General features: G+C 39.1%; 1 protein-coding gene across 1 annotated transcript in view; it reads left to right on the forward strand.

The window, feature by feature from the left end:
- Window positions 1-11,922, forward strand: part of ephb6 (eph receptor B6) — an 89,364-nt gene extending 77,442 nt beyond the window's left edge. The window contains 10 exon segments of the mRNA XM_020928116.2: window positions 885-1,047; window positions 1,721-1,835; window positions 2,275-2,330; window positions 5,727-5,843; window positions 5,998-6,245; window positions 6,388-6,606; window positions 6,937-7,086; window positions 9,199-9,383; window positions 10,723-10,881; window positions 10,985-11,922. Coding sequence (XP_020783775.2) covers window positions 885-1,047; window positions 1,721-1,835; window positions 2,275-2,330; window positions 5,727-5,843; window positions 5,998-6,245; window positions 6,388-6,606; window positions 6,937-7,086; window positions 9,199-9,383; window positions 10,723-10,881; window positions 10,985-11,090 — 1,518 coding nt within the window. The 3' untranslated portion in view covers window positions 11,091-11,922.
- The last annotated feature ends 7,222 nt before the right edge of the window (window positions 11,923-19,144 follow it).

Here is a 19,144-nt window from a genome sequence, read left to right on the forward strand (position 1 = left end):
AAACTATTCAGCAAATAATGCATTTTACCTATTTACCTGTTTAAATGAGCATCTGGTATTTGGGTGGTTGCTTGTTTAATTTGCACCGGACTATAAGTCGCACTTTTTTGGGGAAATTTATTTTATAAAATTAGAGATCAGGAACTGACATTTCATCTTTCATCAAGTTATAGTAATAACAATAGAAGAGAGAATAACAGGGTGTTTATGTCACATATGAACAGTTCTTCAGATAATTATAGCATAAACAACAAAACACAACAAGTTTACCAAAGTCTCCATTTCACTCCAAAACTCTAAATCTATTGAATTCTTCATCCTCAGTGTCACTTCTGAGCAACTCTGTGACCTCCAGAGGTAATCGGAGCGCCGCTTCCTCTTCTGTGTAGCTGAATTATTTCAGCCTTTCTGAATCCCGACAGGATGGTTTCAGTTTTCACTGAAGTCATTTAAATTTTTTATTTTCAGTGGTACAGAAGTAATGGTGCGATCGACTGACAGGATACAGACAGAACAGAGGCTTTTCTGCAGGAGACATGTGCAGTAGAACCAAGTGACAGTAGTACAGGAGTAATAGGAGCATCAGATACTGACACACAAGACTAGAGCGCCCTCTTGAGTCTGTCAGTGTGAAAATTTTATTATATAAGTTGCACCAGAGTAGAAGTCGCAGTACCACCCAAACTATGAAAAAAAGTGTGACTTATAGTCTGAAAAATACGGTAATAGGAGTAACGCAACTGTATAATGTGATTCTTTCTGATCTAAGAAATGCTGAATAAATACTGTTGGAAAGGATTAAAAGAATGCAAAACTACAGTAACACCTTAAGCAAACTGTAACCATATAGCATCATGACCTTTGCCCTTTGCCCTGTGTCTCAGGGGTCAGATGAGGACAGTGCTCACACCATCTTCAGTGAGACGAACACAGTGAGTGTGGGCTCACTGGTCCCCGGCTCCATCTACGCCTTCCAGATCCGAGCCCGAAACGAACGTGGATTTGGACCTTACAGCAACACCATCTACTTCACCACTCTGCCCCTGGGTATGCACAGTGTTATTTTGTGTTGTATATTATGAACATTTCAAGACTTTTACAGAGATTTGAATTCAATAGAGAAATTTTTTTTTAAGTTGTTTTGGGAAGTTTGCTTACTACCTCAACCAAAATGATCTGTAGCACAAGATACGTATGTCACTTATTGACTTGAATTATTAGGTTTGACATAAATGAAGAGATGTATTTATTTTTCCTTTACTTATAATAAAAGCAGGGCCAAATCAGACAATAAGACGCAGATAGCTCTCAGTGGTCTAATTTTATCAATGCTAAATCTGCAAGAAAGAGCCTTATTATATGTCATTAAAATACACTTGGGGATGAGAGTGGGGTGGTTGTGTGATAGAGGTCCATCCTGCTTTGCTTTAATATCTAAAAAAGGTGTTTCGAATCTGTGGATGAGCCTGAAAATGAATGTTTTTTGTTATTCTGGTTCTAATTTAGACCTTGTTTAGTTCTAATCTAAACCTAGTTATATCATATGTTTGTCCTCCTCAAATCAAAAAGAAACGACCAAATCCTAGATCTTTCACATTATGCAGTTGTTCACAAATAGACTTCATTAAAGTTTAATTTAAAATGCGCCTGGTTTATTTTTGCCTTGTTGGCTGATATCTTATGCATGTTAACGTGAACAGCTCTTCTCTCCGTGTTTCAGAGGAGCACTCCCAGCAGATCGAGCACCGGCTGCCTCTGCTCGTGGGCTCCGTGATGGGAGGGGCCGCCTTCCTCCTCGTCGTCATCGCCATCATCGTGGTCCTGGTGTTTCGCAGGTGGGTCTGGGATTTAGGAGTCTTTGGTCTAATCCTGGTTTAGACCTGGATTAGACTTGTTTATATCTTAGTTTAGTTTTAGTATTTGTTTCTTCACTAAGACTTTGCCAAGACTCGTTGTAGTACCATTTTAAACCTGGTTAGGTCCCGGTTTAGCCCTATTTTAGACCTGGTTAAATCCACTTTTAATCCTAGTTTGCATGTAGTCCTGGTTAAATCTTAGTTTAAACCTTGCATAATACCTGGATTAATTTTATTAAACCATGATTTATCGTGTCAAATGTTATTCATGTGTCACCTGTAATGCTTCCCACTTAGACAATACTTCATTCTCTCAGACGCGCCTTTTAGATCCATGTGAGCTCATTTTAGATGAGTCATGAAAACTTGCAAAAAGTGTAGCTGCTTATTTTTATTTATTTATATTTGTCGTTTCCAGTAAGAGAAGAGAAAGCCCATACAGCGATAGACTGCAGAGATACATGAGTAACAAAGGTAGGTGGTAAACTTTGTTCGTGTACTTGAAAAAAATACATATCAAATTTAAAAAGACTTTAACGCACCTTAAAGGGCAGCATTTAACAAACACTGCATGGACATTAACATTAACAGGCATCACAATGACATTCACAAACTGGCTCCTTTTAAGGTAGAAAGATTATTGATAATTTCCAGGCCTGCAATAGCTAGATTATAAAAATACCATTGAGGTAATATGTTGGGGTCAGACATTACAAAAATTAGGTATCTTGAAAGAACGCAGATAACATAAAGGTAAATTAATAAGAGAGACGGAGAAAAGGGAAGAGTACAGAGGGTAGAGACTGCAGATATCTGCTCAGGCCGGGTCACAAAGGCAAGGCAGGTGTGGAGGACAGTGCTGCGCTTTAGACTTTGAGAGTTTAGGTTAGCCAGGAGTTGGATTGAGCTGTGAGAAGCTGTAGTATATCCAGAACACTGCAGCTCGGGTCCTGACTTGAACTAGGAAGTATGAGCACATAAGTCCTGTGCTCAAGGCTCTGCACTGTCCCCTGTAGCTCAGAGAATAGACTTTAAAGCGGCTCTGCTTGTGTACAAGTCTCTCCATGGCAGATTACCAAAGTACAGCTCCATCATGTTAGTATATGAACCATCTGTACTCTGAAGACCTCAGGGACCAGCCTCCTGCTGGTGCCCAGAGTCAGGACTAAACATGGGGAGTCAGCGTTTCAGATTTATGCAGCTAAAACCTGGAACAGTCTTCCTGATCATGTGAGACAGGCCTCTACTCTGATGCTATTTAAATCCAGGCTCAAAACAGTTTTGTTTAGCTGCGTATGACAGAAAGGTTTTCATTCCGCCCTCTTCTCTCTAATTTAATGTCTTTCTGTCTTTTTAATTTTATGATCATTTATGTTTTGATTTGTTTTTATTGTGATTTTATTGTATTTCTTATTTTGTAAAGCACTTTGAATTATTTTGTGTATGAATTCTGCTATACAAATACCCTTGCCTTGTCTTGATTCTCCCAAAGATGATAGGTTTAGCCAGGGGTTGGACTGATTCTCCCAAAATGTGGCGTTAAAATCTATTAAAGTTGCACAACTGCATGGTATGAACTCCACTGTTTTTGGGCAGTGAAACCCATTCACACCAGTCCCCCAAACCCTATATTTTGGGTATGGAAGAGTGTAGACAGATAAGGGCAGGGGTCAACACCACACTCCTCCTGTATTCCTCCATGCCTGACGTTATTTGACATTGTGTACGTCGTTTGGGATTTACACCCATGTACACAAGGATTTAAATTCAATTCAGTTTTTAGTCATAGATTACCTTTCTCCAAATAAATGAAGACATAACATACATACATAACAATTTTTATTGTGTACAGCTTGAATATTAGCAGTAATTTGGTCCACGGTCATGAGTACAAAAAGTCTCAGACACAATGAGGGGGATACAGGAATTGGGAGGGAAACCAAATTGATAAGTTTTAGCATAACCCCTTCCTAAATTTTGTATCAGTGGACATTGCCAGAGACTAAATCGAGTCTTAAATGTGATAAATATCCCATTGTCAGTTATATTCTCAAGACGAGTTATGCCCTTACTGTGCTTTTTGTTTTGCAAGAAGTCTGATTTATTCCAGATAGGTGGAAACTGTCATTTTAATGAATTCCCACCAGGCTTAGAGGGCGTGCTTATTGTCATCTAGTCAGAACACTTGTGCCGTTTAATGAGACTGCTGATGAATGGTAGATCTGCCACTTTTGATTCCTGTTTTTTACTTTATCCAACCATGCGTGTGTCCACATTCATATATGCTGACGTTTATTGGCTAAATAAAGTATTAATAGTAAAAATTCAGTTTATCTTTCCATAAAAAAATGTTTAGACACATGAATCTAATGAAATGAGAAAGATTCCTCCTTGTTGTAGGTCATTTTTGATTTGTAGAGTAGTATATGATTCTGAGGCTGGTGAAAACTGTGATGTCCATGTATTTGATGTTGGTTGATTGCAGTGGAATGCCAGGAGGGCTCCGGTCCAATTGATGGAGTAATCTGAGATTGAAGAGAACTGATCTATAAAGGAGACAGTTTGTTAAAGAGAGGAAGGACATTGAAGAGGAGAGGAAGAGTAGTGCATCATCTGCTTAAAGACTTATTTGTGGTTTACAGTAGCAGTTTGGATACCTTTAAAGTAGCTGTTCTGATCATTCAATAAAGATAGAAAAACAATGGAAAAAGAGGAAAACCTTGACTGCTGCCTCTCTGAATCTTGGAGAGATTCAATCATGTTTGTTTTGTTTGGTGTAGGGTAAGGTGTAAATAATTTAAATCCAGTCAATAAAATATTTTCCACATCCAAACTGATGTAATGCAGTGTAGACCGTCAGCTGACCGCAGGCGAAAGGACTGGCGTGGAGCACCGCGCCCCATGGGGCTAAGCACAGCCGTCGCCTGATCGCACTTTGTGGACACCCTGCTCTATGGGCTCCGCGTCCCTAGAGGTGCAGGAGGAATAGTTTCCCGTCCCACAGCAGCAAAGGCAGAGAGAGTTGGGTCTGGAGAACAAATAGTGCAAGTGTTTTCTAAGTGTGCTCCCATTGACATGTATGTGAGTCTGTTGACCTATCTCTCTCTCTGTCTCTCTCTCTCTCTCTGTCTCTCTCTCTCTCTCTCTCTCTCTCTCTCTCTCTCTCTCTCTCTCTCTCTCTCTCTCTCTCTCTCTCTCTCTGTCTCTCTCTCTGTCTCTGTCTCTGTCTCTCTCTCTCTCTCTCGTCTCTCTCTCTCTCTCTCTCTCTGTCTCTCTGTCTCTCTCTCTCTCTGTCTCTCTCTCTGTCTCTCTCTCTCTCTCTGTCTCTCTCTCTCTCTCTCTGTCTCTCTCGTCTCTCTCTCTCTCTCTCTCTGTCTCTCTCTCTCTCTCTCTCTGTCTCTCTCTCTCTCTCTGTCTCTCTCTCTCTCTCTCTCTCTCTCTCTCTCTCTCTCTCTCTCTCTCTCTCTCTCTGTCTCTCTCTCTCTCTCTCTGTCTCTCTCTCTCTCTCTCTCTCTCTCTCTCTCTCTCTCTCTCTCTCTCTCTCTCTCTCTCTCTCTCTCTCTCTCTCTCTCTCTCTCTCTCTCTCTCTCTCTCTGTGAGTGAGAATGACAGAATCAGGCTGAAAAAATAAGATTCAGAATCAATTTGTGGCACTGGATTTTCATTCTGTGGCGCTGTGCCACAGATTGGTTTATGTTTGGGAAACACTGTAATGTATAAACCAGAAATGTCCAATTTAAACGATCAAATGCTTTTTCATCATCTAAGAGCAGAATGATAGCTTCAATTTCCGTTGTGGTCTAATCTATTTTATCTAAGAGCCTGGACGTGGGAGAAATGGACATCCTGTACATTTTTGTTTTCCTTTAGGTGGGGTCAAATATTATGTGGACCCGTCGACTTATGAGGACCCCAGTGAAGCTGTTAAAGAATTTGCCCGAGAGATCGACCCCACACACCTGAAGATCGAGGAGGTGATTGGAGCAGGTAAGTTTCATCACCAGTGTAAAAGAAACAGCATTGTGTTTTTAGTCAACTGCGATTATTGCAAACACAAATCCCAATATCTTCCTAAAACTTCCTAATCTATTATTAAAAGAAGACAAAACATTTTCAACATCTTCCCTCTTTTTGTTCTCAGCCCAGTTTGGAGAGGTGTCTCGTGGGCGCTACCGTCCTCTGGGCCGCAGAGAGGTGCTGGTGGCGGTGAAAACCCTGAGGTGGGGCGCTTCTGACAGAGAGAGGGGCATGTTCCTCAGTGAGGCGGGGGTCCTAGGGCAGTTTGACCACCCCAATGTCCTGAAGTTGGAGGGAGTGGTCACACGCACCACTCCTGAGAGGATCGTCACCGAGTTTATGGAGAACGGACCACTCGATGCTTTCCTCAGGGTCAGGACAACATTTATTAATAAATCATGTTACTGTTAAATGCATTGATTTGAGGACTTTCTCCCCATTGAAAAGATATAATATTTTTCCTTTAAATTATTAACCACTCACCATTTACTCCCTCCTCTCTTCATCCTCTCAGGAGAACGAAGGCCAGTTCAGTGTGCTGCAGTTGGTCGGGATGTTGCGAGGAGTGGGAGCAGGGATGCGGTATCTTGCAGAGAGAAACTTTGTTCATCGAGACCTGGCAGCTCGGAACATTCTGGTGAACTCCAACCTGGTGTGTAAAGTGTCTGACTTCGGCCTGTCCCGTCTCATGAGGGGGCTGGACCACAACATCCCAACATACACGGCATCACTGGTATGTCACTCTCTACACTCTTAGATATATTGTTGTGGGTCTAGATTACTTTGTATTATACTGGTTTTCAATAAAAGTTAGAAAGTGAAATATTACAGTTTCACATGTACTGCAAAAACTACTTGGATGGATAAATTTACTTTAACCTTTATATTATCTTTTGCATTATAAAAAAAAAAGAAATAGAAAATATACTCCAATCTTTTAACAAGTAAAAAGAAATCACAATCTACAATTTTAACACAGTAAAAATATGATTTTTTGTAGTGCAATTAATTCCCCAAAACATCACATGGTCTTAATCCTTGCTCCTGATTGGCTGTTGGACAGGGAAGCAAGATCCCGGTGCGGTGGACAGCTCCGGAGGCGTTCCAGCACAGGAAGTTCAGCTCGGCCAGTGACGTGTGGAGCTTTGGTGTTCTGATGTGGGAGGTGATGTCATACGGAGAACGCCCCTACTGGGACATGAGCAACCAGGAGGTCAGTGCGAGGAGGACTGAATATTGATAACACTCATAATTAGCCTTTAATTAGTCTTTATAATACATGAACTGAGACTTGATTCATAATGACCAAAAAGTTTATTAAGAATTATTCAGGTTTAATAAATACTTTAAGGTGTGGTCAGCATTGAACTTATCTACCTCCATGGAAACAAGCGGGTGATGTTATCAGGCCAAGTTAAAGGTCACATCTGAGGACAGGCAAGTCCGCTCACAGTAAGAATGTTGCATGTTTTCAAGATCATTTGTGGCAATGAAGTGAACCAATATAGGAAAATTACAAAGGGCATCTTTAATAAATATCTTACCCTGAATTAAGTAGATAACAAACCTGAATTATTCTTTATAAACTATTTCTTTATGATGAATTTGGTTAATTCTTACTTGAGATGTAGTTAGTGGCACATGTCCAAATAACAATATTGTATATTGTGGGGTTTTAACAGGAGATGCAGCATCGATCAAGGCAAAGCAAGTGTATTTATATAGCACAATTCATACGCAACGTAATTCAAAGTGCTTTACAGAATAATAAATACATTAAAATCACAATAAAAACAAATCAAAACATAAATAATCATCATGAAATTAAAAAGAGAAAGAGACATTAATTAATTACATAAGTTAGAGAGAAGAGTGCGGAATGAAAACCTTTCAGTCATACACAGCTAAACAGAACCTTTTTTGAGTCTGAATTTAAACACTGTCAAAGTAGAGGCCTGTCTCATCTTAGGGAAGACTGTTTCAGGTTTTAGTTGCATGAATCTGAAACGCTGTCTCCCCGTGTTTAGTCCTGACCTGGGCACCAGCAGGAGGCCGGTTCCCGAGCTCCTCAGAGTGCAAGATGGTTCATATGACACTAACATGTCACAGATGTACTTTGGTGCTTGGCCATGGAGACACTTGTACACAAGCAGAGCCGCTTTTAATCACAGGCTGCTATATCAACATATCTGTATTCAGATGTTTTGTATGTTTCACAAGTTTTTGTTGTGTATTTAAATAAAGTGATATATATCAATTTATATATCAGTATATACTTTTTTTTTTTTTATATTCCTCACTTTCCACTGTTGTTGGAACTCTCTCCCTGTCATCCAGCTCTGGTCCTTTACCAGAGGCCTTGGAGCTTGAGAATTCTGCGCAGTATCTTTGTTTCTAGTACTGCACTTTTTTGGACTGAGATGTCTGATGTTTTTCCTGGTGTCTGCTGATGCTCTCACCTTCCAGTCCTTCTCCAGCTGGGCGAGATGTGAGAACAAGGCTCTGTTGGACTACATACATATGTTGCAATGATTTGTATATCAATCACTGCAGCATCACCGTGATTTGACATTTTCAGAGAATCTTTATAATAATTACACCTTATTATTTATTGCATATCAGTTTGCATCATGAGGGACCCTGTGCTTGCCAGAGGTCGGAGTGGTCATTCATTTACCAGACACGTTTAATACCAGTAATGATTGAGCAGGGATTTGCATAATGTGGTCTCTCTCTGCTCAAGTGTAGGTGACCTTTACAGGGCTGTTCAACACGCTCTTCACACCTTGTGCCTTATTAATGTCTAATTCTAAAATATTCACTAAGGAGGAGCTGATATCTGGAATAAATTGGATTGCACTGAATTATGAACTGTATATGAAATTAAGGATGGACTAAATTACTTTTTGTTAAGTTTTGCTTTAAAGTTCAATAATGATTTTTTTGTTTTGTCTACTTTTTGAGCCAATACCAAAATCCAATATTCTTCTTCCTGTTGTGACTAACATAAAAATGATTTAGTACTTGCTGATACCAGTATTAAACAGTTGAAATTCTTAGCAAGGAACATACATTTATAGAAACATTCACAAATTAACTTTTCCTTTTTTTAAAAATGATTAAAGACGTATTTATCTGGGATATAAAATAATGTGCTGCATGATTGTGTAAACATATAGCCCTATTTTTTGCCTAATTGCATAATTTTAACTCAAATAAAAAGAAGTGACACCCTGGGAAACCCTCTGACATCATGCCTACTGTTTTATGTCTGTGTTTATTTCTTTTGTAAAAACACACTAGCCCCATTTCTCTTCATGTACAGGTGATGAAGGCAGTGGCTGACCAGTTCCGCCTTCCTGCCCCTCAGAACTGCCCGGCGGCGCTGCACTCTCTGATGCTCCAGTGCTGGCAGGCCAACCGTGGAGACCGGCCAGGCTTCGACGTCCTCCTCTCCTCATTGGACAGACTTATCCGACACCCCGCCTCCCTCAAAGCAGAGCCCACACGGTCAGGCTCCCCCTAACCTGGATTTATCCAATGAGAATTGCAATTGGATATGTGGTTTATCTTTTAAAGGGCCTGTACCTTTTTTCCATGTATAAGCAAAATTTGTCTCGCCATAATTCAGATATATTGTTTAAGCAGCTTGAGGTCAGAATATGTCTACTGTGTACTGTTTGCATCAAATAATACAGAGCTTTAAGTTGTGAAAAGTGCTTATAAACTTGTGGTGAATAATTAGGATGCTCTGAATGCATAAATTAAGCAAGGAATAACTCTGGACCACTGCAAACCATTTAATTAGTTTGAATTTTTACTTTTTTATGACTGGATTCTGTTCACAGTTTAGAAAGAATTGACGAATGGGTCTGGTCAAGCGGTAACGGAGGGAAACAGGGGCAGATTTTTTACATTCAAATAGTTCTTATTCAGAAACTAGAGGGACTATTGAGATAAGTAAGGTATCAGAATGTAGGAAAGAGTTAACACTCCAACAGGGTAAAGTTAACCCTGCGATATTCTTTCAAGTTGTTGACAAAAAATTTAAAAACTCATGTTGGTAACGGAGGTAATGAAATATGCAGCACTTTTTGGGCAATAAATACAAACAGCGATAACTATCAGTTCTCAGTTACATATCCTTAATAAACTTTAACTGGTTTGAATATTTGCTTAATATAGTTTTCTACCATATGGTACAAGATTAGGTTGAAAAACCTCTTACTTTTGGAGTAATGAGATTTTTTATGAAGAAAGGTCATGGTAACGGAGGGAAAAGTAACAGAGGGAAAATTGTGCAAGCAAGTAGAAAGTGCATGATTTTCCGAATACTATAATATTACTTCAAAATGAAAGGAAACTATTTCTATAAAATATGTCAGTCCTTCCAACAAAATTTTTATAATTTTAAATACATTTTTTTTGAAAAATCATGTACCTTCATCAACAGTTCAAAGATCAAATAACACAAGATATGATGAAATACATCAATTTATTTACATGATTTGCAGGTCTTTCAGATTTGGGAAATAATTTTTGTTCCATGTTGCATACATGGTCTGTTTAAAACGTATGTACCTTTAGAACCAAAAATGGTACAGAAAAAAGGTAAACGGTTTCATAAACTAGAGTACATATGCTATCTGTTGAATACATTTTTATATCAGATGCATTAACTTGAATTTTTGGCCTTGCTGTGTACTTCTGCTTCTGCTAATATGAAATATGAACTGGCGTACTAATATAAGAATTACATTTCAGGACATGTTTATACTGTACACTACTGGCCCAGCAGTTTTTTATCAGAATAAGATAGGATGTTTTGTTCTGTTTTGCTCTTCTACAGAAGCTGCTCCCAGCCGCTGCTCAGCCCCACCCCCACAGACCTGTCGTGCGTGGCGACCGTCAGTGATTGGCTGAGGGCACTGAGGCTGGAGCGGTACCAGGATGCATTTGACCGCGCCCACTTGGACTCTTTAGACAGAGTCAGCCGCCTCACCATGGAGTAAGTGACCACAACACATATTTGGTTATGACTTGACACTATTTTTTATCGTTTATTATTTCACTTATTCCCAGTTTAACCTCTTTCTCCCTCTCTGTCTCAGAGAGATGCCGGGGCTGGGGGTGAACCTGATCGGGCACCAGAGGAAGATCGTGAGCGCCGCGCAGCAGCTCAGGGCGTTCCTGGCGCAGGGGCAGGTGGAGGTGTGACCCTTGTGTACTTCAGTTCTGTTGTAAATGGTACCAGTTACCATGGTAATCATCACATGGAGCATGTTTATGCCACTGGACAGTGCTGTCTGATAAACTGGGCACTTTAAAAAGAAAAAGGGGAAAGGTCAAATGGTCTGGTCCCAGTGTGACTGAAGAGAGGTTCTGACTGGACCAGGAACTGTTAAAGATCAGAACTCTGAGTTCTTCCATGTTTGTCACTGAACTTCACTTTGACTTCGTCCTCACCCATCTGCTCCTACCTCCGACCCACTCACATCACTGCTGCATCCAGACATGTTTTTGTACTTTATGTAATTATCGGACAGATCTCCACTCTGAGAACTGCGGACAGACAATCAACCTATATATTTGTAAAAAATGTATTACTTTTTCTTACCTGAAAGGCCCAATTCTGTGGAAAAAAAGAGCAAAAAAGGCTGACCTTATACTACCTACTGCCATGCAGCTTGTGTTTAAAAAGCTCTCAGTGTTATTAATGCTGCAGATGTTTGTTTGCTACAGTTCAATGATGACTTGTTTTTCCTGTTTTTGGCACATGTCCAGAGCGGCTCCAGGAGCACTGAGCTGCAGCATCTCCTTTGTACATTTCACTGTTTGTTTGGTTCAAAGTGAAATCACTGTCATTGAAGCATTGTGAATGTGTGCTTTTGGAGGAAGAAGAAAATGTCATTTACACTTTACTGAAGAGGGTGAAATGCTTTGTGCGCTGTTGTATGTTTGAGTGTTCAGATGTTCAAATGTGACCGTGAGATTGGAGTGTGTCGGGCTACACACCTTAGATGTGTTTACATGTTCACCAGTATTCCATAACTGTGCAAATTTGTAAAATAAATAAGAATTTATTTAATAAACTTCATATTTCACTATTGTTTCAGTGCACATTGCACATTGTACGCACCAAAGATCAGGAAAGAATCACATGCATTTCATACTGCAAGCCAAGTGGGTTTCATGCATAGTAATGTTGTGAGGAGACAGAATATTTTGTTTCAGAGGGCAATACCTAAATAACAACTTTCTAATGTGACTAGGGCCGGGCACGTTAACGCGTTAATTTTGTGTTAACTAATCAATTCATTATTGCCGACAATTATTTTATTTTGAAAAAGTCCACCGTGAGCGTTTCTTTAAGTTTGATGTCTTTCCTTAACACTTTTTTCACTTTTTTCTGACCACGTGAGATGCAACGTGTCCGAGCCTCTGCGGTCGGACCAGCCGTGGGCTCTGAGCTTCTGCAGGCTCCTAGCTCCAGCCGGGCCGCGCGCTCCGGTTCATGGGTCTTTGTCTTTTCCTTCTTCCAGACGCCCCTGAGGCGTCCAAACAGAGGTGTCTCAACAGAGGTGTCCCAACAGAGGTGTCCAAACAGAGGCGTCCAAACAGAGGCGTCCAAACAGAGGTGTCCCAACAGAGGTGTCCAAACAGAGGTGTCCAGTGCGGTTTTCGTCGCTGTGGTCTCACTTACATAATGCTGTCACAGGATATTTGCGAAGGCCCGGAAGATCTGATATCTAATATGATCCCGCCCATAACTCAATGAAATATGATTGGCTAAGACAACTGTCAATCTCAAACCTCGTTCCAGCCACCGGTTCAGCGCTGCAGGGAGAGTCACTGATTTACCCAGATACCACTGGAAGAAAAATTGTGATTGGTCCATTTCTATTCCATTATATTAACTTATAAAAGGTTATAAATAACCTTTGTTTCCCAAGAAATATCAGTTCAAGTTTATAACAATGATCTAAATATTACATTACTAGTGTTGTGTTTACACTTACGCGGCTTTAATTTTCAATTAATTGGTTTTGTGTATAACATACGATTAATCGCGATCTCACTCAAACTCATGCGATTAATGCGATTAATATTTTTAAAATTTTTGCCCAGCCCTAAATTTGACAATTCTCAATTTTTCAAATTTCCTTTAAGTTTTTTATCAGTTTAATCTTGCCAGCAGCCCTACTCGTGTCACCTTGTAACAATGTTAAGGAGTCATCTCTTTGGTCATGGTTTTGTTCTGGTCAGCACTTTGAGAGGAATCGCTCTATGACATCTGCCTAGAGTGCGTTTCCCACAATTCACTGCTGCAGATGGCTGTCAGGTGGGCCTGATAACACAAATGCTTACACATGGACACTGTGTCATAGGGGACTTTAATAGGAAGAGCTTTGTCATGCACAGCCCTGATGATCTGATTTTAAAGGAACAGTGTGTCACCTGCATGAGTCCATGGAAGTTAAAACTACTTTAGAACATTCTCTATTAAATGTTTAATGCCATACTGAGGAGCAACAACATTTCCATGGAAACAGGCAGAAAATAAACTTTCTCATATTTCAATTATGTTTTATTTCTGCAATGCTGTTCCATAGTTACTTACAAAAATTGATAAGTTCATTAACACATTATTATTAATTATTATTATTATTAATAAGATATTGTAATTTAAAGAAAATAAGTATGTTCAGTCTCTGTTCTGGTATCTGTTGATATCGACAGATTGAAAAGAAAAGTCTGAGTCTGGTCGGGTATACGGTATCTCTACCATTGTCATTTTTGAAATAATCAAAAAACATACTGAAATATTCACTGTCAACATAATCTGCAATACAAAACCTGCACCATAGGTAAAATGCTCCAGCTAAAGCCAAATTTATAGTTGTGCATCAAACCATCTCCAATCCAATCACCTCCGAAATTTTGTAACTACGTGTCGAACCAGCGCAGACAGTAAGGGAAAGCGATGCAGACAGTAAGGGATGTGATTGGTTCTCTACATACACTTCCAGTACTCCGCTTTCCCGCTTCATTTTGTATACAGAAACACAGTCCTAACCTCGTAGCGTTACATCGCAACACAGGCGATTTGATGCATGACCATAAATTGGGCTTTTGCTGCAGTATTGTACCTGTGGTACATCTTTTGGGTTGCAAATTATGTTGACTTGGGCGTTTAAGGAAGTGCTGCCAAAGCCCAGCTCAATATCTGGAGATGGTCCACTGCTCCTGACAGGCTGCACCATTGGCACTGAAGGATGAGTCAAATGCAGAGGACAAACTTCCCTATAGGAACAATTTACCTTAAAGGGTCAATATTACACTATTTTCTGATCCATGTCACAGTGTTGTTCTCTCAAACAGAAAACACTCTGTTCCACCTTGTGATGTGGTAATACAGGAAGTGCTCCACCGTGTCTTTAAATTTCATACATCTTCACTAGAATTATTCAGCCCGGGAGTGATCCATCTCTACTGAACTAAAAATAAAAGGAGCTGTTAACATGAAAACTATCACTTCATGACATCACAAAGTGGAACAGAGCATTTTGAGCTTTGGAGATGTAGACAAACTAATAATAAAGGGTTACTCAAACATGTGTGAATGAAACAAAACACACTCCAGATCTGTTTTTGAGGAGGTAACAGCATTATAACAAGACTTACATTAAAGCTCATGAGAGACAATTTTGTGCAATATAGGATCCTAAATCCTAAGCTTATATTAAAGGGACAGTCCCGAATTTTGGACATTGTACCTCATTTCCTAGTGAGTCAGAGTGTTGGAGACATGTGGAGACACTTTTTTAAATATTCCATCCAGTCCTTGTATTTGCAGAGGTCACTGGTGCTAGGCTAGTGCATGTCAATGGCCATAGTTATCCTGCCACTAAAAACAGTCTTACCCACTCCACAAAACACCTGAAGCAAAACAATTACTAGGCCAGACTATCGATGTAAATGTCTGTGTTGACAGAATAATTTCAGAAGTAAAACCAACCTTGCATTTGAAGGATTTATGTCTGAGCAGCAGCACCGAGTTGTACTTCCTGATAGAAAGCTTGGCAGTGGTGGACTGATATATGAAAAAATAGTCCCTCAGCATACAACGATTCATGCAATACAAGGTTAGTTTTATTTCAAACAATATTCTATCAACACAGACATTTACATCGATAGTCTGGGGTAATAATAGATAAGACTGTTTTTAGTGGCAGGATAACTATGGCCATTGACATGCACTAGCCTAGCACCAGTGACCTCTTCAAATACAAGGACTGGATGGAATATTTTAAAAAGTGTCTCCACACGTCTCCAACACTCTGGCTCACTAGGAAATTAGGTCCAAAATTCTCGACTGTCACTTTAACAATATATAACCACAATTTTAAATGTAATGTCACTCTGAATTAGATAAGAGACCCTTTATTTGTCCCACAACTGGGAAATTTCAGTATTGCAACACACAGTTCAAGAACAGCAAGGGAATAGAATAGGAACAGGCACTTCACATTGTCAACATTGTCCACATATATTAACATTAACCCTCTGAATAATAAAACCTGCCCACTTTCCTGTCTGGACCACAGTCGTGTGTTAATACTTGTTTTTTGTTGTTCTTTAACACCTTGTGACATGTTGTTGTGAAAAACTCTACCGGACACCTGTCTAAAACATAGGACGCCCTCACCACAAACTCGTGTTTTTAAGCTGTTATTGTTTCCATATAAAGACGGCAACAGATTGAAAACCACTGGTCTTTACGACGCTGCTTAAACATAGGAGTAGCAGGTCAGTAAATAACTATTATGTGCACTAAAGTGAATGACAACTACATTAGCAGGGCCTCCCATAGTCAGTGCACAAATCCTGTTTATCCTGCGGTGCCCGGGCTTCTAGTCATCGCCTATAATTGTCCGGCAAAATACCAGCACTTCACCTTTGTCCACGGAGCAAATATCTGCACTGTAAAAGAAAGACTCAGGGCATTTTTAGGAGTTCAAATGACCTTAATTCACAATATTTAGTAACTTGTTTGAGGAACTTTGGATAGATAATGTGTAGGTCAAAGTTTTCATTACTTGTTTTCACCAGTTTCAACATTATGCTAGAGGTAGAAAACTGAAAGTGTTCACCACTTGTTTGCGTTCATGCACATGTAGGCCAAATTACAGGTCAGATCTGTGGAGAGGTATAGAAGAAAGTATTTTTGATCGCTAAAAACCCCTGTAATTGACTGAATACAAGATGGATTTGTTTAATGTAGGGATGCACAAATACTGAAACGCGAATATCAGTGCAGATCCAGGAAAATTTGCTGGATCAGGTATTGGTCAATATCAGTTCTGCCAATATCCTGGTTATAAATTGATATAAATGATGGTATAAACATGGTATAAATTGATGTAATAAGACTAATTATTCTTCATAGTTGGTCCAGAAAGTCTCATAATGTTAAAATGTTTATACAAAGCTGTTCTGTAGTTTCTTGACAGATAAATAACAGCTACATAACACATTTTATCAATATACTGTATAAATTTTAGGAACATACAGTCTATGTTTAGTTCTGCCACTGGTATTGGTTGATATGAGGTATCAGCAGATAAACCAGAGGTCATCAAACTAAGGCCCGTGGGCTGATTCGGGCCCACCATGCCCCTTTGACCGGCCCCCCAGCCCCCTCTGCCCATCACCACTTGAACTGGTCCTATGAGACAATCCTCAAAAGTTGTCATGGCCTATTTTTTTTTATTGCTTTTTGGCAAATTGCATCTTGTATTTTGTAGTTTTTTTCAGTTATTTTTTTATTTATTTACCTTAAGTATTTATATTTATATTTAAATAATTATATGACATATTCAGATTTAATGCAGAATTTTCATCACCTGACAACCTCAAGATCAAACAGTAAGAGTCGACGTACAAGCAGAGTTCTGTAGTGCAGTTAAGGGCAGCAAAATGGCAAGTGTTAAAGTACAAAAAGTTGACAGAGGGTGCTGAGCTTTCAGAACAGAGGACGACCTTTTTTTTGTTTAGTGTAAGGACCGTGCAGTTTGTCTAATATGTAAAGAAAGTGTGGTGGTTTTCAAAGAATATAATCTGCGTCGTCAGGGTCGTACAACTCTGTTATACAACTAGCCCAACCCCGGCCCCCATCACAGGCAGGAGTGACAATGTGGCCTACCAGACAAAAAAAATTTGACCCCTGCTTAAAGCTGTAGTATCAGTATCCGAATAGGAACTGCATCTCTAATTAAATGCCATAGTGGGGAATATTTCATCAAGTAGGTGGTGGACCCTCCAAAAAAGTGTCTGTTACAAAACAATTTTTTTTATTATTTATGAATTGCAGTTAGTTCACCTTATGCTGATTACCCCAAAATGTGAAATGTTAACTCTAAATAAACACTGTATATGATGTCACTTGTTTTTCCGTTTGAATATTTTATGTTTAACGTCATATATTCAGTAGATATAATTTTTCTACAGTGCATTTGGTCATAAACAGAGCGACAGAGAAACTGCTCCTGTTGAATAATGATGCTGTGACTATATTTGGACTTTTGTTTTCAGGTCAGCGAGGAAAGTGAGGCGGACTTTTCGGACGTGTTTCTGCCGACCTCTAAATGACGCCTTTGTAATGTGGTAATGATGGTTTATAGTGTTGACACATGAATGATGCTGCACTCTTAAGTCACTATGAATGGGACAGACTGAGGCACTGGCACAAACAGCTCTGAAAATCACCTTACATACACTCATTTCAACTATTTTCACTTTTACATCACCATTGTTTAACAAGTGCATAATTATAGAACATAACAGGTCTCATTATATTAAAAAGTGGAATATAGACTGTATATTTCTTCAGTTACACAAAATAAAAAAAAAACAACCTTTAGAAAATCTCTGACCATGACCAACACACACACTTGGAAAGGTGGGTTAAGTGACAGAACTTAATTAGAGCGGGAATTGATCGAATGGGTCCACTGCTCTCACACAGCTCATAGATATGCTGAATGCAACACCGTGAAAGATTCCAGGCACAGCTTAAAAACACGGAGACTAGCAACTGGCAGAAGTTACACACTGCCTAGGGTGACCAGATGTCCCTATTTCTCTGGGACAGTCCCAGTTTTGAGCCCCATGTCCCCTGTCCCAGCAGATTTATCCAAAACCATGGATTTGTCCCAGTTTTGTGTAAAAAATTTCCCTATTTTTAACCAATTTGATGTTTACTAACAGTAAAGAGAGGCACACATTGTCATTTGTTTAGGTTAAAATACAGAAAAGCTGCTTGAAAATGATCAAAACACAAAGAAAATGTGACTATACTGACTCATGTTAGTCGTGAATGGACAAAGTGCAGAACTGTTTTACTAAATTATACACTGAATTCACAAATGTATTATTACCAACCACCATAAACCGGGGGTGTCTCAGTTTTTTATTTTGAAAATTTGGTCACCCAGCAGTGCCCCTTTAGAAAAATAGACATTCAAGTACATTTAGAATTAACAAAAATCAAACCAATCAAGAAATACTAGAGGCCAAGTGGGTTTGCATAATAGAAAAAGAAAGAAAAGAAAGAAAGGAAAAAAGAGAATTTTGGAGATTAGGTTAAAAAGCAATATATGTGTAGAAATACCATTGTCATCGTCATTCACTTATATTCACTGTAGTGGACCAAACTGAAAGGCAAACACAAGGTATAAAAATAAGTTTAAATTTAATAAAGTCAAAAAAAGATATAATTTATCAAACGTTCAAATTAAGCAAATTATTAACAAAAAACTTGAGCCCAACTTGGGTAACTCAAATCTAACTGAACAGAACAAAATTTATCCAACCAGACAAAGGAACCTGAGGACCAACTAAAGCTGAACACAAGAAGGAGGAATTAAACTAAATAATTAACTAAAACTACTAACTTATTCAAAGTAGCAAAAAGGAAATTATTATAATACAGAAAATAATAAGTGATAATAAAGTGACCTTAAAGCAACTAAACAAACTAACTTAATAAAACTAATTAAATAGTGCTCCCCCCTCCTTGCTGAGCCATGGTGGTCTCTTCCAAGGGTCCTCCAGAACAAATGTAAGTAAATTAAACTTATATTAAGTAAAATGTGTGCACTCAAATTAGAATATAAGTCTAAATAAAGGAATTAAATGATGTGTAATGTAATTAACTTAATGTAAATGAAATGAAATTAAATAATATTGACACTATGGAGGGGTGGCAG

Source organism: Boleophthalmus pectinirostris, unplaced genomic scaffold (assembly GCF_026225935.1).
Source record: "Boleophthalmus pectinirostris isolate CB_2022bp ecotype Guang Dong unplaced genomic scaffold, ASM2622593v1 HiC_scaffold_6, whole genome shotgun sequence".
In the NCBI taxonomy this organism is placed as follows: Eukaryota; Metazoa; Chordata; class Actinopteri; order Gobiiformes; family Gobiidae; genus Boleophthalmus; species Boleophthalmus pectinirostris.